The 21,134-nt window shown below is 58.4% G+C and overlaps 2 protein-coding genes across 12 annotated transcripts in view; one reads left to right on the forward strand and one right to left on the reverse strand.

The window, feature by feature from the left end:
- Positions 1-21,134, forward strand: part of PC (pyruvate carboxylase) — a 67,183-nt gene that overhangs the window by 36,666 nt on the left and 9,383 nt on the right. For 8 of the 11 annotated variants that reach the window (XM_015569028.1, XM_006771531.2, XM_006771526.2 and 5 more), the window contains 9 exons: positions 10,196-10,331; positions 10,445-10,629; positions 10,867-11,032; positions 11,145-11,290; positions 11,400-11,517; positions 11,726-11,877; positions 13,290-13,408; positions 16,034-16,196; positions 17,694-17,876. In XM_015569028.1, the coding sequence (XP_015424514.1) occupies positions 10,196-10,331; positions 10,445-10,629; positions 10,867-11,032; positions 11,145-11,290; positions 11,400-11,517; positions 11,726-11,877; positions 13,290-13,408; positions 16,034-16,196; positions 17,694-17,876 (1,368 nt within the window). Of the gene's footprint in view, positions 1-5,504; positions 5,599-7,860; positions 7,884-9,988; positions 10,011-10,195; positions 10,332-10,444; positions 10,630-10,866; positions 11,033-11,144; positions 11,291-11,399; positions 11,518-11,725; positions 11,878-13,289; positions 13,409-16,033; positions 16,197-17,693; positions 17,877-21,134 lie in introns of those variants that run through there. The other 3 variants (XM_006771528.2, XM_006771534.2, XM_015569030.1) reach the window with 3 other exon arrangements.
- Positions 20,356-21,134, reverse strand: part of LRFN4 (leucine rich repeat and fibronectin type III domain containing 4) — a 5,102-nt gene continuing 4,323 nt past the window's right edge. Inside the window, 1 exon segment of the mRNA XM_006771525.2 lies at positions 20,356-21,134. This exon segment is cut by the window's right edge and continues 22 nt beyond it. Coding sequence (XP_006771588.1) covers positions 20,628-21,134 — 507 coding nt within the window. The 3' untranslated portion in view covers positions 20,356-20,627.

The raw sequence follows: 21,134 nt of genomic DNA on the forward strand, positions 1-21,134 counted from the left end.
GCACTTGTCATTTGTTGATTTGTTGATGATAGCCAGTCTGACAGGTGTGAGATGGTACCTCATTGTTGTTTTGATTTGCATCTCTCGGATGATTAGTGACTTTGAGCATGTTTTCATATGTCTCTTGGCTTTCTGAATGTCCTCTTTTGAAAGGTGTCTATTTAGGTCCTTTGCCCATTTTTTGATTGGATTGTTTATCTTCCTTTTGTTAAGTAGTTTTTGATGATTAAATGAGATAATGTGACTTAAAGCAGTTGCTGGCCCTCAGTAGAAAGCCCAGACAAACGCTGTCAGTGTTTTGAAAATTGCTCTGTGTGGCTATTAGGATCAAAACCAGCCATTGTGGGTGCCTGGAGTGCCATCTCTGGGAAGCCCCTGGCCCAGGCCTTCCCTCCTCAAATCCAGCATCCTCAGAACGGCCATGGTCCCTCTAAACTGCAAAGCTTTTCTCCCTGCCTGGTTTCCTTGGTCCCATCCCTGACGCTTCGGGTACAGTCCATGCATGCAGCTGCCTCCCTGAAGACTAGGTGTCTAGCCCCGGGCCACTCCCTGCCCCCGGCCTCAGTGGACTTCACCAGGCGGTTCGCTCCTTTATCCCCACGCCCGAGCCGCCCTCCTGCTGAGCCCACAGGCTCTCCGTGCGTCCATCTGCTGGTGCTGGCACGCGCTTGTGTTTGCTGCCAACCACCCGGCCTTCGCTGGTCTGGAGGGGACCCGATCACCCTTCTGTATAGTTCCGCTTGCTCTGAGAGCCACACTGTGGCCTGCATCAGGATGAGCAGATGGGAGAAGGGGAGATTTCTAGCACCCTGTGCTCCCCAGCCCCTGATTTCAGGAGCTCTGAGCTCTGGTCATTTGTGGGAAAACTAGGTTGGTTCATTCCCCAAGGCTGCCATAGCAGAGTCCCAAACGGGGTGGCTGGCAGCAATAGGGGCTTATTGTCCCCAGTCTGCAGGCCAGAAATCCAAAATCAAGGTGCTGGCAGGGCCACGGCCCCTCCGACAGCTCTTGGGGCAGGTCCTTCTTTATCTCTTCCCGTTCTGGTGTTTTCCAGCAGCCCTTGGCCTGGGCACACAGCCTCTTTCCCGTGTCTTCACACTGGCTCCCCTCTGTGCGCCTGTCTCTGTGTTCACATTTCCCCTTCTTTTAAGGACACCAAGCCTATTGGATTGGGGCCCACCCTAGTGACCTCATGTTCACTGATCACCTCTATGAAGACTCTAACTGAGCTCAGGTTCTGAGATCCTGGGGTGGGATTCCACATGTTTCTGGAGCACACAATTCAGTCCATACACTGGCATCCACTTTCCTGCCCCCTTGGAGCTGGTGTGAACTGAGTGAGTGCGTGGGCAGGAGGTCCTGGCTGACCCTTCAGCTGAGGTGGTGGGCTGTGAGGGGCCAAGGAGCTTTCTGGACCACCGGTATGTCTGCTGTGCTCTGGTGTCCGGCTTCTGCAGAGCATGTCTAGCCGTGTTTAAAATGGAGGCTTCAGCGCCTGTCACCTCACTCAGTCCGGAAAGACCTTCCTGGTTCCCCAGCTCAATCGTTTTGCAGTACTTTTTGCTGATCTTACCCTTTGACCTTCTTTGTCAGCACTCTGGGCTCTAATCTATGTGTGAGGGATACTTGTGTGTCCCACTAGGTTGTGGGTGCTGTGCATAAGGAGGGTCATGACTTACTCATCTTTGTCTAAGAGTTCCATAGCACTGTGGACTCTCACTGCTCTGCAAATTCATTGTGTGACCTGGAGTACCCACCCATCTTTTCATCCATCCCTCCATCCCTCCATCCCTCCATCCCTCCATCCCTCCATCCCTCCATCCCTCCATCCCGCCATCCTTCCATCCCGCCATCCCTCCATCCCTCCATCCCTCCATCCCTCCATTCACTCATTTGTTTATTGGTTCATTCCCAGACATTTAATTCAGTGTCAGGTACTGTACAGAGTGCTAGGGAGACACTGAGGAGGTGGGGAGCAGTGGTGGAGAAATAGATGGAGGTGTGGTCCCCCAGGTCCTCACAGTATCCCACTGAGACAGGTTATTGAGTGCTCCTTCCTGAGGACACAGACATGACCTTACGGAAAGCCCTCAGGCAGGAGGACAGTGGGCTGTGTCCAGGACAATGACAGAGGCCAATGGCTGTCCCAGGAAGGATTCTGAGCCAGCCATGGAGGTGGGAGTGTCCAGCCAGGAGCTAAAAGGATGTGGAGAAATTAAGGCAAGTGGCCTTCCCGCTGAGGGTCAGGATCTGGGCAGGCATGTGCGGGTCCGCAGTAGCGCTCCTTTTGCACCAGGGGGCAGTGTTCGGCCTGAAAGTCTTCCTGCCCTGGAATGAGGCTGGGACTGGGCTGCCACTGCTATGCCAGCTGGCCCTCTCCTTGTCCCTGTGCTTCCCTGTCATTCCCTGCAGGCCTTGATCATCCTCCACTCGCCTCCTTTCTTGGAGCCTCCTCCACTCCCCAATCCACAAATCCCCCTGCCCCAGGCAGTGCTAAGTGTCTCTGCTGTCCCTGTGCTGCCCTGTCCTCTCTGCCCGCTGCCTGAAGTCCAGGGTTTCCAGGGGTGGGGTGGAGCCTCGCGGGGGCAGTTCTGAACCTCTGTGGGCCTCTCAGGGCAGGAGCTGCTGGGCTATGCTGTCCTAGGACCCCAGGCTATTTCTACTTCGTGTCTTGTCTTTGGTATCCTCGTTTTCTTTTCTTCCTTCCTCTGCCGCCTTCATTGTTTCTGTGTTCCCCACCCAGAAATCTCAGCTTAGTCCATCCTCCTTGATAGCCGTGGGTGCAGCCCTGAAAGTCAGGTGGTCCTTTCCATTGGCTGCTGGTTCTGGGGCCCTCGTGGGACATGGTTAGGATGGTGCAGAGGTGCCTGGAGGGAAGGGCCTCTAGAGCAGTCGTTCTCAACCCTCCTAATGCCGCGACCCTTTCATACAGTTCCTCATGTTGTGGGGACCCCCAACCATAAAATTATTTTCGTTGCTGCTTCATAACTATAATTTTGCTACTGTTAGGAATCGTAATGTAAATATCTGATATGCAGGATGTATTTTCATTGTTACAAATTGAACATAAGTAAAGCATAGTGATTAATCACAAAAACAATATGTAATTATATAAGTGTTTTCCGATGGTCTTAGGTGACCCCTATGAAACGGTCGTTCGACCCCCAAAGGGGTCGCGACCCACAGGTTGAGAACCACTGCTCTGGAGGGACAGGGAGAGCGGCCCCATCCATCAGGGGCTCACTTCTGCCACAGCATGGAGTCCTCCGTAAGAAATCTTTCTTTCTGGTTCTGACCTGCTTTTGCTGGCCGCTGTGGAGGCGGCTGGGGCCGGGCACAGAGCCTGGTGTGGTGCTGGTGGTGCCGGGGGAGTAGGGAGAGATGTACAGGAGCCTCACTCATTAATCTGGAGATTCCTGGGACCTATTTCTGACCCATTCTCTCATGTGCGGAGGGACTTAGTTCACACTGTGAGCTTCCAAAACCGACCCTCTGCCCAGCCTCCCCTGCAGCAGGGCCTGGCTTTCCCTTCCCTTGTGCCCCCTGCCCACAGCTGCCCACGAAGGCTGCAGGAGGTGCGAGGTGAAGAACAGGGAAGTTCAGGGTGGAAGCAATACAAACCCTGGAAGGAACATTCCAGGGCCATTCGGGTGGATGCTCTCCCTGATCCCAGCAAGGCTGCTCTGGCTGAGAACATGTCCACCCTGAACACGGCGGCCATGCTGTCTGGTCCACACTTGGACGACGATGGCCTGACTGGTTACAAGAGGCAGCCTGGGAGGTACTTCAGGTCTGAAGTGGGATTTCTAGGGCCATTTTGATGATTTATTGGACAAACTAAAACTGCCCTAGCTTATCGGGGCCACAGCTTCGGCCAAGGACAGAGTGCTGGCTGCTGGTGGCCCTGCTGAAATCCTGGCCAGCCACACAGTTTTTATTAGGAGTCGAGTTTTTGGTTTCCACTGTGCTTCCGATGAAAGCCACGGCTTATTCCTTTGTTGGTGGTGACTCCGTGCGCCCTGATGTCTCAGAGCTTGTGCTCTGGAGGGAGGCATACAAATCGGGCTCAAATCTGGCCCTGCCGGGTGACCTTGGGTGTCACTTAATCCCATTGCGCCTGGTCCCTTTTCTGTAAAAGGGAGTGATACGGAGGTTGGAGAGTTACCTGACTTAGTGTTTGCAGTGTAGCCGGTGGCTGGTGGGAGTGTCGCCTGCCAGCTCGGCCGGGCATGCAGGTGGAGCTTGTGAGTGTTGGATGTTGTAGGCGTAACGCGGCAGATCACTGGGACTGCACTGACGGCACTGAGACCTGGCCCCTGACTCGCTCCAGGGGCGATGCAGGCACCTTCCTGATGGGCTGGGAGGGGAACACCCAGCTGATCCATCCAGTGTCTGGGGAGAAAATTGAAGCTGGAAGACAAGGAGACCCTGTCTGTGATTCATGCTGAGAGGCGGGGAAGGTGTCCTAGACACTCATGGCGTCACTGTGCCTCGTTCTGCCGGCAAGGCGTTGTTTACATGTCCAAGTGAGAGTCAGAGCCCTCCATCCCCGTCCCTAATGCATAGTCCGAGGAAAGGGATCTGTCAGCTGGCCGCTGGGGCTGCCTGGGGCTGTTGGCTCTGAGTCAGAGAGGGAACGGTGGAATCTCGGGGTGATGTGGTTGCTTTCCGCTCACTCACCTCCCCGTCCCTGAGGGCAGAGAAGCAGACTTTTGCTGGAGTGCATCGCCATCACCCAGCGCGGAGCGAGTCAGCAGAGGCTCGCTGCGTCTGGCAGCCTCTCGGGCAGGGAGATCCCGCCACGGCCAGGTGCTGCCCGGAGAGGCTCAGCCGATGCGGCAGAGCACGAGGGTGTTCCTAGGGGCCCAGTTTGGTGAACGAGGCAGCAGAGTTTTTAAGAAGATTCTTAGCCAAACTGTCTCACATCCAGCCTGTAGGTTTTCTCCCGGCCAGAGTTGATTCTGGAAAGGCCTAAGCAAGCACCAGGCGGCCGGACTCTGGTTTCACGTTCGGGAGGGAAGTGGGGTGGGATGAGGGGAGGGCCGGGTGCTGGATTAGCCATGCTCTGGGAAGGCTGGGGATGCTCTGGGAGGGAGGCAGTGTTTGTATTCATCTTCGTGTCAAGTCCCAAGCCTGGCGTGGCAGGGGGTGACTGTGTATGACTGAGCCGTGAACTGCATTGCAGGGCTGTGGCTCTGAGCAGCAGTGTGACGACCTGTGCCCTCTTCAGCCACAGGAGCCCCTCGTGACCAGCCGCTCCAGACCCCCCTCTGCCTGCTGGCTGAGGTCTCTGTGCCTTTAACCTCAGTGGCAGCAAGAAGGCTACTGTCCCTCTCCTCCCTGGTATCCTGCCTGGGACCACCTGCTGCCTGCGTGCCCCAGCCTCCCTGCCTGTCCTTCTGGGCCCCAGAGCGGCAGGAGGCCGGAAGTTGCTCCACTGCAGGCCACCCCTTCCCCTGATTTCAGCCTTGGCTGCCGCCCAGGCCTCCAACGATCTGGTGCCGAGAACTTTGTATTCTGGGGCCAGTGACTTCAGGCTGAGCGACTGGCTGCCTGCAGGCTCCGTTGGCAGCAGCTGCGCTGGGCTCCTGGTGCGGGGTGAGTGCTCTGGGTAGGGCACAGCCAGGTCTCCCGGTGCCTGAGTTGGGTGTGGGTCTCAGGTGAGCGCTGTCCATGAGCACAGGTGCTGCGGGTGCCGGCCGCTGGTCCCAGGAGGCCCACTGAGTCCCCTGCTCTGGCGGGTGCTGGGTGGGCGGGGGGAGGGGTGAGAGCAGTGCTGCGGGCAGGGGTCTGAGGGTGGGGGCGTGTGGCTGTGTTGGGACAAGGGTCCCGGTTGTCCCCTGCACGCAGCTGGGAAGAAAGGCCGGTGGGAGGATGGTGAGAGCAGCTCTGCTTATTGCTCCGTGGTTCCCAGGGCGACCAGCCAAGGTTGGGGGTGATGGCACCTGATTTTACAGATGAGATGAGGCCTCGGGTGCCCAACTGGGGAAGGCAGAGCTGGGGCACACCCAGGCGGGCTGATTCCAGCCTCGGGCTGGGCTGTCCTCTGTCCCACTTTCCCCACTGCCTGACTTCAGCCCAGGGCCCTGACCTTTCCCTTTCTCTAACTCTGCACCCAGCGCCTGATTGCTCGGGTCACAAGTCCAGCTGCCTTCTTGCTCGGCAGCAACACAGGGTATTTCCGTGGTTTGGTGCTGACCCAGCCAAGGGGAATAAATACTTTGCAGTGGTTCTCAACCTTCCTAACGCCGCGATCCTTCATACAGCTCCTCATGTTGTGGGAATCCCCAGCCATAAACTTATTTTTGTTGCTACTTCATAGCTGTAATGTTGCTACTGTTATGAGTCACAATGTAAATATCTGATATGCAAGATGTATTTTCATTGTTCGAGACCCACAGGTTGAGAACCGCTGCTAGGCTCTTGAGAGGCTTTGCAAAGGCTTCCAGGGAGCTGCCGCTCTGATGTCCAGACAGCGCCTCCTGGGCCTGCGTCTGGTAGGGCTTCCCAGCGCTGAATTTGGTTGTGTCCAGCCCCGTTGCTAAATTAATAAGCAAAAGTGGCCCAGACCGTTCTCTTTGGACCGTGATGATTTCTCGTGAGGCGGACCTGCTCATGGCTTTGCGCCCCTTGTATTTCCTGTTCTGCTGCTGTGTGGTCCTGAAGGAGCCCTTTGCCTCTTGTCTTTGCTGATTTGGTGGTTTGGGCTCTTTCTTCCCTGCCCTGTCCCTGCGTACCCACCTGCGGGCCAACGCGGAGCAGGCACTTGGTGCCCAGGATGAGGGTGAGATTTGCACCCCATACCCATCGACTGTTGTGTGTGCCATTGACTGCCAGGCCTGCCTGCCCCCAGCTGCTGGGCCAGAAAAGACTCTCCCTCCTGGGGGGCAGAGCTCAGGGTCAGGCCAGCTGCTGGTTGGCCTGTGAGGGGGAGATAAGAGGGTAGCATCTGCTGTTCTCTGCGATTTAAGTGAGGGGTGAGGTCGATGTTTCCAGCCCTGAGCACCTACTGTGCACAGGCGCTGCTCCCACGCTTACCTCCTCCATCTGTGTCTTTTTCACTTCTTATTAAGAAATAATTTCGGACTTACAGAAAAGTTGCAAAAGCAGTACAAACAAATCTCTTCCACCCTGTACCCAAGCTCCCGATTCGAGTATTTACCACACTTGTTTCATTATTCTATTTTCCCCTGAACCATTTGAGTGTAAGTTGCAGACATGATGCTCCTAAACCTCTAAACCAGGGGTCCTCAAACTTTTTAAACAGGGGGCCAGTTCACTGTCCCTCAGACCGTTGGAGGGCTGGACTATAGTTTTAAAAAAAACTATGAACAAATTCCTATGCACACAGCGGTGGCAAAAACACCCGGCGGGCCGGATAAATGTTTTCGGCGGGCCGCATGTGGCCCGCGGGCCATAGTTTGAGGACCCCTGCTCTAAACACTGAAGTATTTTTTTTTCTAAGAATGAGGATATTCTCTCACATAACCGCGGCACAGCAATTAGGAAATGAACATCGACACAGACCTTATTTAAAGTTTGTCAGGTGTCCAAGGTCCAATCCAGGATCACACATGTGTTTCCGTGTTGTCTCTTAGTCTCCTTGAACCTGGGAGTTCTTTAGTCTTTATCTCTCATGACCTTTGACATGTTTATTTTGTGGAATGTCCCTTAGTCTGGGTTTGCCTCATGTTGTGTCCTTGTTCATTCAGACTGTGGCCTGCAGAAACGCCCTGCAGGTCCTCCTTGGCCTCCTCCCAGGAGGCACGAGATGTCCATTTCAGGCTAGTGATGTTCACCTACATCACTGGGCCACTGTGGTGTCCGCCAGCTCAGTCCACTGTGAAATGAGTAAGTAAGCACAGTATCCCTCATTTCAGAAGGTGAGCGAGAGCCCAGCAAGACTGGCTTCCTGTCTGAGCAGCTGGGAGTGACCCGGGCCCGGCCTCCCCGTCCAGGGCTTGTCTGGCCTTGAGCAGTGGCCCTGTGCCGCCCTGGCCTCGCTCTGCCTCTCGGAGCTAACAGGTCTCCAGAGCACATGCCCCCTGGTTCTCCCTCCTCTGGGGCAGCCCTTCCATCTCCTTTGTTGGTTCACCGTCCTCATCCAGACTCGGTGTTGGAGGACCAGGGTGCCCCCTACCTCTCTAGTCTGTTCTCTCCTGGCCGATCTACTCCAGGTCGGTCCATGGCCTCAAACACCGTCCAGTTGCCAATCACATCCAGGTTTCTTGCCTGCTCTGACCTCTCCTGGGGCTTCACCCCACTCCCAGCGGGGCCTGGTTCTCTAGTCCCTGCTGTCACAGGGAAGGGCATTCCTACTCTCCCAACATGGATTCTCCCTTTCCCTCCGCTTCCCCAGCTTTGCCCATCCTCCATTACTCCCACCCAGCTCAGAGGCACCGTGTCTACCCTCTCATCCTCTTTCAGCCCTCGCTGCTCTAATCCAGAGATCTTCCCAGAGTGCAGCAGGGTACGCCCCTCCCTCCACCCTACGGTGCTTGGAGGAAAATGACGAGAGGCCGAGAGCCCAGCTGAGACCCTGCAGGCACCTTCAGCTTCACCTCACCCCTAGGCATCCCCCTGGCCCTTGGCCCTGGATCTGGCGCACATCCAGCTCATTGTTCCTTAGGGCCTGGGCCATCACGTTCCTTCTTCTGGGCTTTCCCCCAGACGGTGTGTGGCCTCCTATTCCGTTTCTCCCGCTCAGATGCCCTCGTGTGTGCCCCTCTTCAGAAAGGCTCGCTTTCCTATCCAGCCCCAGTGAGCTCCCTTAATCCCACCCCTCACCAGGTAATTCACAAAACATCACCTTTGAGGCTCCAATCCTGATCTGAAAGGACCTTATTTCTGTCTTCCCCCGCCTTTTCCCTGCTCCTTTCTCTGGTACCTGCTGGGAGAGCAGAGGCCTTCACTGTCCTGTCCCGCCCTGGGGCTGGGCCTGGGCCTGAGCCTGGCACCGAGCCGTCACTCGGCACCCATCCTGTCTCCCTGGTCTGACGGCTTCCCTCTTCTGCTTTACTTTTCATGTATTTTCTCCTTTCCTTTCTATTTGGTCTTTATTTCCCCTTCTCCATTTCATTGGCCATGATCAGACACTGAGGTTTTTGCAATATCTATTTTGTTTATTAAATATATTTGTATGTTCCCTACTTAGAACAAATGGTTGAGGCAAGCATTTTAAACTTTACTAAGAAAGAAATCACATGGTTAGCTAGACACAGGCCGTGGGGGAGGGCCAAGGACTGAATGCAGGCTGGCTGGACAGTGGGGTGTCTGAACACATCTTTCTAAACTTGTCTGGGCCTTGGTTTTCTTCATTTGTAAAACCACCTCCCAAGATGTTCTCATTCTGGGGTATTCATTGCCTTAGCTGGTTTCTTAAAACTCCTTTTTATTGCGGTAAAATATATATAACGGAATTTGCCATATTAATCATCTGTAAGTGTACAGTTCGATGGCATTAAGTCCGTTCTCACTGTTGTGCAACTATCACCAGCATCCATCTCCAGAGCTTTGTCATCACCTCCAACATAAACTTTGTCCCCATGAAACCCTAACTCCCACCCACTCCCCAGCCCCCATCACCCGCCCTCCACTGTCTGTATGAATTTGACACTGATGCTTCATACGAGTGGATCGTGTGGATTTGTCTCTGTGACTGGCCCCGCTTACTTGCCCTCGGCTGTTTTTCGTTGCTGCTGTGTTCAGAAGCCCTGGGGGAAGGAAGGTTTCCGTAGCAGTTTAAAGAAATCCGCGCTTTAACTGAGCAGAGGTCTTGCTTCCTGCGGGAGCACATTGTTACCCTCGCTGTCCAGCCAGATGGAACCCTGCGGGAGGAACCACACCAGCCAGGTTCTCAAATCCGGGCTGCTGCAGCGGCGAGAGCACTGAAAGGGGCACTGCCGATACCCACGCACGCACACATGCACGCCGCGGTCACGCAGGGCCGCTGGCTGGCCTGGAAGCTACTCTAAGAGCTTGGCGTGTTGTAAACCCTGCAGTGAGTTAGGGTGAGCTTGGGCTCCATTGGGTTTGAATTTGCTCCCCTCCCTATGGCCAGTCAGCCCTTCAGGGAATGAGGAGGGTGCTGGTGCTGGCTTTCACCGGAGGCTGCAGTGGGCTGCTGGGACCTTCACTCTGCCTGGGGCCCTTCCACTCGGAGGCTGCTCACTCTGGCTCTGACTTCCCTCCCCAGATGCTGAGGTTCAGAACCATGTGTGGGGGCCTGAAGCTCCTGGGCATCCGCCGAACCTCCACCGCCCCCGCTGCCTCCCCGAATGTCCGGCGCCTGGAGTACAAGCCCATCAAGAAAGTCATGGTGGCCAACAGAGGTGAGCACCGCAGGGCAGGGAGGGGAACCTCCTCCACCCACTCCCCACCTCACATGACATCTGCTTCTCTTAGGACCCAGGAATCTAACTTCTCCCCCGTGCCCCCACCCCAGGTGAGATTGCCATCCGTGTGTTCCGGGCCTGCACGGAGCTGGGCATCCGCACCGTGGCTGTGTACTCGGAGCAGGACACGGGCCAGATGCACCGGCAGAAAGCGGATGAAGCCTACCTCATCGGCCGTGGCCTCGCCCCAGTGCAGGCCTACCTGCACATCCCGGACATTATCAAGGTGGCCAAGGTGAGCCAGGCCAGGCCGGGGCCTCTTACGGGCCAGGGCTGGGTCCTGTGCCATCCCCATGCTTTGCCCATCCCCACGGCAGCCAGCAGTGAAGTGTCTGGAGGGATGGGTGGGTGGGTGATGAATGGATTAATGAATGAATGGAGCAAGTGAGGTGGGAGGCCAAGAGCTACATACAGGGTTTGGCCGGGGACTCTGTGAAGGAATTTGAGGGGCACAGCACTCTTCTGCCCCCAGGAAAACAACGTGGATGCGATACACCCTGGCTATGGGTTCCTGTCGGAGCGTGCGGACTTTGCGCAAGCTTGCCAGGATGCCGGGGTCCGGTTCATTGGACCGAGCCCAGAGGTGGTCCGAAAGATGGGAGATAAGGTGGAGGCCCGGGCCATCGCCATCGCCGCAGGTGATGTGGCAAGCAAGCCGCGGGGCCCTGCAGCTCCTCCGGGGAGGGGACTGGCGGGTTTTGCAGGGATTCCAGTTTGTGACAAAGGCCCCACATGCCTGTTTCTCAACAGGTGTCCCCGTGGTTCCTGGCACTAACGCCCCTATCACTTCCCTGCACGAGGCCCAGGAGTTCTCCAACATCTACGGCTTCCCCATCATCTTCAAGGCCGCCTATGGGGGCGGGGGGCGTGGCATGAGAGTAGTGCACAGCTACGAGGTGAGCAGGAGCCAGGGCTGGGAGGCCGCCGCACAGCCTGCGGGCTCCGGGAGTGGGTTGGGGTCACGCAGAGGGGCCCAGTGTCTGCTCAGCCTCCATTCGCCCCCAGGATCTGGAGGAAAACTACACCCGGGCCTTCTCAGAGGCCCTGGCCGCCTTCGGGAACGGGGCGCTGTTTGTGGAGAAGTTCATCGAGAGGCCACGCCACATCGAGGTGCAGATCCTGGGTGAGTGGGGTGTTCCCGGGCCGCAGCGGTGGCAGGAGCCAGCAGGCCTGGCCTTTGGGGCGGGGCAGGGACGCTCCCCCATGCAGGGCAGGGCCCACGGCCTCGGGCGGCCGGTTCTCACCTGGCTGCCCAGCACTGGAGCGGGCACTGAGGGGCCACCTCGATGTGAGGTTGTCAGGCCTGTCGGAGTGTTTGCCTTCTGCTGCAGGGGACCAGTACGGGAACATTCTGCACCTGTACGAGCGAGACTGCTCCATCCAGCGGCGGCACCAGAAGGTGGTGGAGATCGCCCCTGCTGCCCACCTGGACCCTCAGCTTCGGACCCGGCTCACCAGCGACTCTGTCAAACTTGCTAAGCAGGTGAAGTGTGGGGGCTCCTGGGACAGTTGCCCACAGAGAGACAGGAGCCTGTTCCTGCAGGCTCGCTCCTGGCCGGTGGCCACTGGGGTCTAGATGTGGACAGTCTGCTGGGAGCAGGGAGGCCTGGGTGACAGCTCTGGGAGGGGAGGGGCTCTGTTGGAGGACAGAGGCCAATGAGGAGTCAGTGGGGTGTCAGAGGGCAGGCCCAGAGACCAAGCCTGGGGTCAGCAAGTAGGAGGAGGAAGGCGAGAGGCCATGGACCAGCCCGCAGCACCCTGTGCCCAGATCGAACTTCTGTGTGGCACCGGTGAGCCCCTGGACTGCGGGAATGAGGTTCAGTGGATTCTGTCAGGATCAGGAAACATGACTGAGGCATTCCTTCCCCACTTCCCGTCCCTACATCACGTTCTCGCAACCCTTTTCCCCTAAGGCCCTCCTCTGCCAGTCTGGCTCTGCTGGGTCATGGGCGGGGAATGGCTCCCCAGCAGTGGCCTGACCCCGGGCCTGGCTCGAGAGAGCACCTGCCATGGCCAGGCCACCCGCAGCAGCCCTGCTCTCTGTTCTTCTGGGCCCTCCTGACCCCACCCCCTCTGGAGTCCAGGCATCCTGCCCCCAGATCTGCCTCCTCTTCCAGAGCCCTGGGCCAGAGCATCGTTTCAGATCTGCCCTCCCAGCCCCACGCGGGCCCTGGTCCTGCTCTCCTCCAGAGCCACGCTCCCTCAGGCCTCAGGCAGCTGGACCCAGAGCCGGACGGCAGCTGGTCTGTCACCTTCCCCAGACCGAAAGCAGTGAGGCTTTAGCCACAAGGAATGTGAGACAGTGATTTAAGAGTAGAGGTTTTGGTTATTTTGCAAGAGGAGTGTCTTTACCTTGATTTATTGTTGTTATTATTATTATTATTATTATTCTCATTGCTGAACAGATTTGAGGGAGCTTACTGAAGTCTAGTTTGTGGTCTTGGGAAGACAAGAGTGAAAGGAATCAGGGTTGAATTTTGAGTAGAGTCATCACTGGTTGGTTTCCCTCAAATGGCATCTCTTTGGGTAGTGACCGGAGGTGATGACCGAGCGAAGAATGAGGAGGGCCCAGGAGAGGCCAGGGTACGCATGGGTGGGGCCTGTGCCCGAGAGCAGAGAGGCTGCAGGGGAGAGGGCAGAGGGCGCCACGCCTGGGGCATGGGAGCTGTTGATGTCTCGCCCAGGTAGGGTGAGTGCAGCCACCCGAGGCTGCTGGTGGCTCCCGGGGAGACGTCCAGGCAGGAGCCCAGCCGTGCGCTTTGGGATCTCCCCTCCCCGGCGGCAGGCTGGTGGGCTACCGCCTGGTGGGGCAGGGTGTGCTGCAGTCTGTCTTTTTATGGAACCAAATGGCAAGGGCTCTCATCCCTACGCCTGCTTACTTACATGGCCCCACAGGTGGGCTACGAGAACGCGGGCACCGTGGAGTTCCTGGTGGACAAGCACGGCAAGCACTACTTCATCGAGGTCAATTCCCGCCTGCAGGTGGAGCACACGGTCACGGAGGAGATCACCGAGTGAGCAGGGGCTGGGCCAGGGGCCAGGGCAGCGGTGTCCTCTGGGTTTCGTGTAAAATCCACTCCGGTGGCTCCTGGGGAGCAGGTGGCAGGGAGCTCAGCTCACTCTGCATGGGGTAGGAAGCAGTTGGGGATCTAGTTACTTTTTACAAAAATTATAATAAAAGCATCACGGGGTTATTGTATTAGTACAAAGCAGCAAATACAAATGATCTAGAGCCCCACCTAGGACTGGATGCTGAGGGGGCTCCCAAGCTGTAAGACATAGCCACACAGGAGGGAAGTGTCCATCACCCCCATTGTTTAGACAAGTGGTTCTCAACCTTGGCTGCACATTAGAATCACCTGGGAATCTTTTCAAAATCCTGATTTCTGGGCCTCATCCTCCGGAAATTCTGTTTCTTTGTTACTAATGTTGTGGCCCCACCCCATCACAAAGAAACAGAATTCCCAGCAGACTCTCGGGCCGGACTGCTTCTGAGGGGCACGAAGGGAGGGAGGACCCTCTCTTGGGCTGGTCTGAGTCTGGCTGAGAGGACATGGCAGCCAGGCCCGGTCAGAGGAGGGAGGAGCGCCCTGGGCAGGGGCTGCCATGTACACAGGCTGGCAAGCCAGTGGGCAGATCATCAACAGGGAGCAGAGCGGCTGGTGGAGCCAAAGGTGGGGTCCCCAGAAAGGAGGCCCAGGTCCTGGACTCTGTTCTAAGAGCCCAAAGACAGGACGGTGCTGCTGGCCACTGTCCTGCCTTCAGAGGGCTGTGGCTAGCAAGACAACACTCGGGGTGCAGTGAAGGATTGGGGCCCTCAAGTCCCAGTGGAGGGGCCAGGCTGAGCAAGGGGACCATCAAGGATAAATGAGGCTCAGAGAGGTTAAGAGAGTTGCCCAAGATCACACAGCTGAGACTGGAAACCCAGGCTCAAGTCTGTTAGAAATAATTGGTGTCTTTCCATCGTTATTTCCTTTACTATGTAAGTAGTTTGACACAATGGCGATGTTTTGTATAGAATTTTTATTCTACTTTTGAAATTCAATATTTTCTAAGACATTTCCCCAGACCATTGGATTTTCTGAATACTTGTAGTGGCTACATACTATTCCAACATCTGTGTAAGTCGTAACTTATTTGCACAGTCCTGTTACTAGTGAGGCGTTTCCAGCTTTGTGGTTAAGGGTGTGTCAGTCAACCTTTGTGCTGAAATTTGCCTACCTCTCTGAAGAGGTCTGAGGATTGACACCGTTAGTGGCATTACCTGAGCAAAGGTTAAGCAACATCCCGCCTAATTAGCTTTCTCGATTGCTTGTCCAATTTGTTTGCCACAAGCATTGAGTATAGACATTTTTAAAAACTTGTCCATTTTATAAACAATTAAGATAATCTTTCATTGTTTCAAGATACAGATTTTGAGCCATTTAAGTGTTACGGCTGTCTTGGCGCCAGGCCATTTCACCAGGGAACTTTCCTGACAGTTTCTTCTCCGAGCCCCGCCCCCACCTGAGATTGAGGAAGCTGTGTGAGGGGGGGAGAGGGGCGCCTGCCTTTGTCCAGGGGGTGCACAGAGACCCCCAGACTCCGTGCTCTCTGGAGAGAAAGACTGAGTGGAGACAGACGCGCCAGGCTCACACTCTGGCCCCGTATAACTTCCCCATCGTGCTGCTGTCGACCCGGAGCCGGCCGCAAGCCTGCTCTGCCAGGAGGGAAATCGTTGCTTGCCTGGTAGTGGGGGTTTGTGTCAGACAGACACGGGCTGTTGCAGGTTCCTCCCAGCTCACCAGCTGCATGGAGCTCGGGTGAGCTGCAGGCTCTCTCACCCTCGGCCTCCTCCTCTGATGACAATGATGGGGACGCTCAGAGCATTATTGTGGAGATAAAGCTGAAAAGCGCACACCATCCCCTCTGCATGCAGATGTGGGGATACATGTGACCATCATCACGCTGTGGGGTGATTGAGCCGGAAACACAATGCTGGGAGCACCTGCCAGGGTAGTTCCCAGGCTGTCCTCACCGCAGCCTCAGGGACAATGTAAACACCGAGGTTTTTAAACTGTTCCACGTGGACTCCTTGCTGTGCTCAGCATAGCAGTCAGCGAGGCCGAGTCATCCCTGCGCTCGGAGAGCTCTGTGCTCTCAGATCAGGGGCCGAGGATGGTGTCCTGACCACAGCGCCCACCAGTGTGGACCCTCTTGCAGCTGTGGTCCCATCTCAAGGAGCCCGGCCTCCTCGACCCCGTTCTCTCACAGCTGTCCCCCAGCGCACCCACACAAAGGACTCCAAGAGCAGGGTGTCTGAGGCTTCAAATCCAGGCTTGACCAAGGGGGAGTTTGGGGGCAGCAGGAGGACCAAGAGACCCAGGGAGAAAGAGGGCGGTACATGGGGAGGGACAGTTTGCGGGGTGCAAGAACAGGTGGATGCAAAGAGTTCAGCTGCCCCTCCAGCTGCCAGTTCTCCTTATTCAGAATGTGCAGAGTCACCAGGCACAGGGCAGGGCGCTGGGCAGCGGGAGGAGCCGCTGCTCAGGCTGGTGGAGAGTCTGCAGGAGCTGGGCGGGCTGCGTCTGTGCACGGATGGCCGCCTTGTCCATCCCTGCCTCACGTTCTCCTCTTGGTTCTGTGTCCCTTCCCTGCAGTGTGGACCTGGTCCACGCCCAGATCCACGTGACCGAGGGCCGGAGTCTGCCCGACCTGGGTCTACGGCAGGAGAACATCCGCATCAACGGCTGTGCCATTCAGTGCCGGGTCACCACCGAGGACCCCGCCCGCAGCTTCCAGCCAGATACCGGCCGCATCGAGGTAGCGTCCCCATTCTGACGTTCCAGCGGAGCAGCCGCGGGGCTCTGCCTGTGTACGGACTCTCGGGCCGGACTGCTTCTGAGGGGCACGAAGGGAGGGAGGACCCTCTCTTGGGCTGATCTGAGTCTGGCTGAGAGGACATGGCAGCCAGGCCCGGTCAGAGGAGGGAGGAGCGCCCTGGGCAGGGGCTGCCATGTACACAGGCTGGCAAGCCAGTGGGCAGATCATCAACAGGGAGCAGAGCGGCTGGTGGAGCCAAAGGTGGGGTCCCCAGAAAGGAGGCCCAGGTCCTGGACTCTGTTCTAAGAGCCCAAAGACAGGACGGTGCTGCTGGCCACTGTCCTGCCTTCAGAGGGCTGTGGCTAGCAAGACAACACTCGGGGTGCCGTGAAGGATTGGGGCCCTCAAGTCCCAGTGGAGGGGCCAGGCTGAGCAAGGGGACCCTCAGGGATAAATGAGAGAGGTGGGGAAGTGGTGGACGGCAGGGAGGAGGCCGAGAGGCAGGCTCATGGTGGGAGGTTGAGGAGGGCCCAGGCAGGCACCCCACATCTGGACCTGTGCCTCCTCCAGGGATACTTCCTGCACCTTCTCTTTCTCCTCACATAGAAAGCCATCTCTCACCCCTCCCCTGCTGGCCCCCCTTCCCTGGCTGAGGGCAGGAGCCCTCTGGCCTGCTCGGTGCCTGTCCCCAGTCCCCGCTCATGCTGACTACGAAGACCTCTGGATCCTGGTGCCAGCGCATGTCGCTGGCTCTGCTGCTGTATGGCGCCCCATCTGGCCTGCCCCCCCCCCCCCCCCGGCAGGGCAGGAGCTCAGACTCTGCTCTGGGTGCAGGGAGTGGGGTGGGGGGCGAGTCTGAGATATGGGGCTTCTGAAGGCAAGTGGCAGGGCAGGGCGCTGTCTGGATGCTGAAAGTTGCATAGAGCGGGTAGGCTCAAGGCCAGAGCGCGGTCCAGACTGCTCTGCCCTGGACGCTGCCTTCCTCCACCTCCCCTTCCCAGGCCTGGCTCCTCCGAGCCTGGTTTACCACAGAATATTTTTAGCTCCCAGTTCCTGCTCACAGCTGAGTGTTCACCTTTAAATATTTTATTAAGTTCCTTTTTATCAAACACAGGCCCCCGTCCCTTAGAAGTGGCAGCATGGTGCAGCAGGGCTCCCTCCCACTCCTCGTCTTCCTGCATGTGCCTCACAGGGTGCCTCCACCCCCATCGTGGACTTCATGTGTGTGCTGCAGTTACTCCAGACACCCCAAACCTCTGTCCCCCACCCTGTGGTCCCCTATCCATTAGGCTGTGTTTGGAGCCCCTGTCTGTGTCCCCAGGTCTGCCTCTGACCCTGTGCTCTTCCCCTGTTTCCCTCCGTGGGCACCGGCAGAAATGAAGCAGAACTTCGCAAGCCAGAGCTGGGATCCCTCTGCATCCTGTGCAGCTGGGGCTGAGGCTGCCTCCGACTCTGGCTCCTGACCCAGTTCCTGAGCCCACCCTTCCCTCCCCACAGGTGTTCCGGAGCGGAGAGGGCATGGGCATCCGCCTGGATAATGCTTCCGCCTTCCAGGGAGCTGTCATCTCCCCCCACTACGACTCCCTGCTGGTCAAGGTCATCGCCCACGCCAAAGACCACCTCACAGCCGCCACCAAGATGAGCAGAGCCCTGGCTGAGTTCCGAGTCCGAGGCGTGAAGGTGAGAGGCTGCAGGCCCTGTCTCCCTCCGCTCGTTCCCATCCGTCTCCGCCCCTCCTGTCCCGCGTGTGGACGCTCCTGGCCGCACTTTCACTGCTGCCGCCGGCCCCTCAGCGTCCCTGGGAGCCGGGAGTCGGCCCTGCTCTGTGGACCCCACACGTCTCCTGCCCGTCCTGGGTGCGTGTGTGAGTCCGCATTCTCCCTGGCCTCCCTTCGGCAAATCCTCATCCCACGTTTGGGTCAGGGCCTCAGAGCCTGTGTTTTGAGCGGCGTTGGGTGCCTCAGGGACAGCCGAGAAGGGAGACTGCGGCCGCAGGTGTGAGCACAGGGAGGGGCTGCCCTGAGGCGGCTCACCCTGGGTGGCCAGGCAAGGGCCCGAAATGCCTGTTGGCCTGTTGGTCGGATCCGTTACGGAGTCTGTAGCTAGAGATGAAGTGACAGCCATGTGCTGTCCCGAGGCCAGACGCTGCCACCAGGACAAGGCTCTGCCCGAGCAGATCTCATCGCCTAGTCTCACTGCGAGGGGCGCCCAGACAGCTCCACTCACCCTCCTCTGGGGGCTCCAAGGATGGTCACTCATAGCAGAAGGCGCCCGCCCTGCCTGCTGCGCACGAGGGGAGCAGGGGTGCTGGGTGCTGGCTGGGCCCTCCGCTTCGTGTCCCCTCAGCTGCTCCCAGCCCTCCCTGTGGTCCAGGTGGGTCGGCGCGTGTGGGCGGTGCTGTCCTCGCAGCACCCTGCGCCGTGCGTCACTTCTCACCTTTGGGGGAAAGCACGCGGGAGGGAAGGGGGCGGCGAGTCTGTGCCCGGCGTCCCCTCAGCTGACAGCAAACAGGTTCCCCAGGTGCTGGGGGCGGGGGGTGGGGGGGGCTCTGCGCTTTTCTGTGAGGTGCCTCAGGGTTCGGGGTCACGGGGCCGTTTCATGCCACCGTGTGCCCACTTTCTCACTGAGGGCATGTCCTGGGGCTGCCTCCGGTTCCAGGTGGCCAGTGCACCCCGTGACCCCAGTGGGTGACCAGCTACCCCATCCCTCACCGGCCTGGGCTGTAGGACCGCCTGTCCTTCAGCCTGGAGGACCCAGAACCTGAGAGCCCTGGAGGTGGAGCGGGAAGACCAGGGCCCTGAGAGCCACAAGAAGGCGGGAGGCCAGCGCAGGACACGGGTTCCTGGTTCCTGGGGGCACCAGTGTCTTCAGATGTGCAAGACCTGGCCACTGGCTCCTGCCACACCTCGAGCCTCCGCCAACCCTGCCCTCGCGGCCCTGCCTCCACTGCCCTGCGCCGCCCGTCTGTGTCAGGCCTCGCGGGGCTCAGGCTCCCTTCTCTTCTCTGCTGAGAACCTTGTTTCATTTACTTAAACCAGGGTCGCTCTCGGGATACATCCAGGTATGTGTCTGGGCTGGGAGGGCAGGCACGTGCGTGTCACCACTGCGCAACCCACAACTGTGTGAGCTTGGCCTGCACACGTGTGTGTACACACCTTATTATGCCAACTCTTACCGGCTGCTCCTCAGAAACACCGTGGGCCTCACACAGAAATGGGCACATACCCCCAGGCACCAGTGCGGGTCCTGGGTGCCAGCGCCCGCCTTTTGTGGTGGAGCCCGGGCACCTGCACCTTCTTGAAGCATCTGGGTACGCCTGGCGCGGGGTGCAGCAGCACAGGTGCCTGCGAGTCTCTGTTGGGAGCACTGTTCCTCCCAGCTGACGCCCAGGAGCAGTGATTGTTCCATCCTGGCCGGGCTGTGCCTGGGGCCAGAGGAAGCAAAACAAGGCAGCCTCTGGTGGACTGTGGCTCCTCAGCGTGGGGGCTAGCGCAGGGCTTGGCCCGGCAGGCAGGGGGCACCCGTGTCCCTGAAGGAGGTTTGATTCAGTCTCTCCAGCCCAGCCCAGCACAAAGCCTGGGGTGTCAATGGAGCAACTGGGGGCTGGCTCAGGGCCTGTAGCACTGGCAGGAACCTTCCAGAGGGTTGTGGGCAGTGAGATTCCAAACCCGTCCCCGTCCCTTTAGGATGACGTGCTACAAATCCTTGGGAGATGGTGAATAAGATTGTCACAGGCGCAGGGACTTTCTTACTGAGCTGTGTAAGCAATGATGCGAGCCCAAGTCCCTGTGCCCTAAGGGCTGTGCCATCTCCCACCTGCTCCTGTGGCCACTCTGTGCCCTATAACACCCCTGCCACCATGAGGACATCACATCCTGTCCACAGTCTGCCAGGAAGGGTGTGCTCTGTGCTTACAGCTGCAGGCACAGCAGAGGGCTCAGGCGTCCAGTCCGCAGGGCGCCAGGGGCCGGACCTGGGCTTACCCGTTAGAGCCACCAGCCTGGAACACTTGGCCCTCAGTGGGAAGAGGAGGCTGAGGGCACCCAGGTCCACGTAGGCCACCTCCATGGGACTGGCAGTCCCAGCCCTGTCCTGTCCGTGCCTCCACTGGCCCACATGCCCCCTCTCCCTCCAGCAGGATGACACTAGAGACTAGCACTGAGGTGTCCCCAATAATTTTATTATAAAGAAAAACAAGACTCCCACTTGGTGGCTGCAGCCCCTGCCTCGGTGGCTGTGAGCACCTGTCAGAGGGGCTGACCCCTTATGCCTGTCAGTGGGCCAGAACCAGGGAAAGGGCCCCTGTCCTGCCAAGCACAGGGGGCCTGAGGTACCGAGGGTAAGAGGGAGGGACTCCCAGGCAGTGCTGACCCACCCAGGCCAGGTGGCTGCCTGCCCCCCACCATCCACCCTGGGCTGACTCCCTTCCCATCACACCACGCTCTCTTCCAGCCGTTCTGCGCTGCCCCCCATCCCCTGGCACCCGGCCCCAAACAGTCCCCCGTGCACAGAGTGGCTCCGTCGGGCCCAGGCCCCACCCAGGCGCCTGGCATAACCATAGCACCCACCCGTGTCTCCCAGGTCCAGGGAGCAGCTGCGCTGGGGGCGCGGTGGGGGGCTCCGTGGCGGGTGGGTCTTCGGTGTGGGGCTGGGGCCTCCATTGGTCTGGGATTGGACGTGGCTGAGCTTCAGGGGGAGGCGGCCATTCCCAGCCCCCCGGCCCCGAACCAGCAAGGCCACAGTGAAGACCAGTAAGGCAGCCACAAGGACACCCCCCACGGCCACAGTCAGGGTCCCGCCCAGCATGTGGGCCTGTGGGGCGTGGCACAGGGGCATGGCCGGCAGCGTTGAGAAGTGGGCACAGCCCAGCAGCTTGGTGGACGTGAGGTCAGAAGGCCCAGCGGCAGGTGACAGGGCCAGCAGGCAGAGGTCAGAGTC

Source organism: Myotis davidii, unplaced genomic scaffold (assembly GCF_000327345.1).
Source record: "Myotis davidii unplaced genomic scaffold, ASM32734v1 scaffold425, whole genome shotgun sequence".
NCBI classification, from domain to species: Eukaryota; Metazoa; Chordata; class Mammalia; order Chiroptera; family Vespertilionidae; genus Myotis; species Myotis davidii.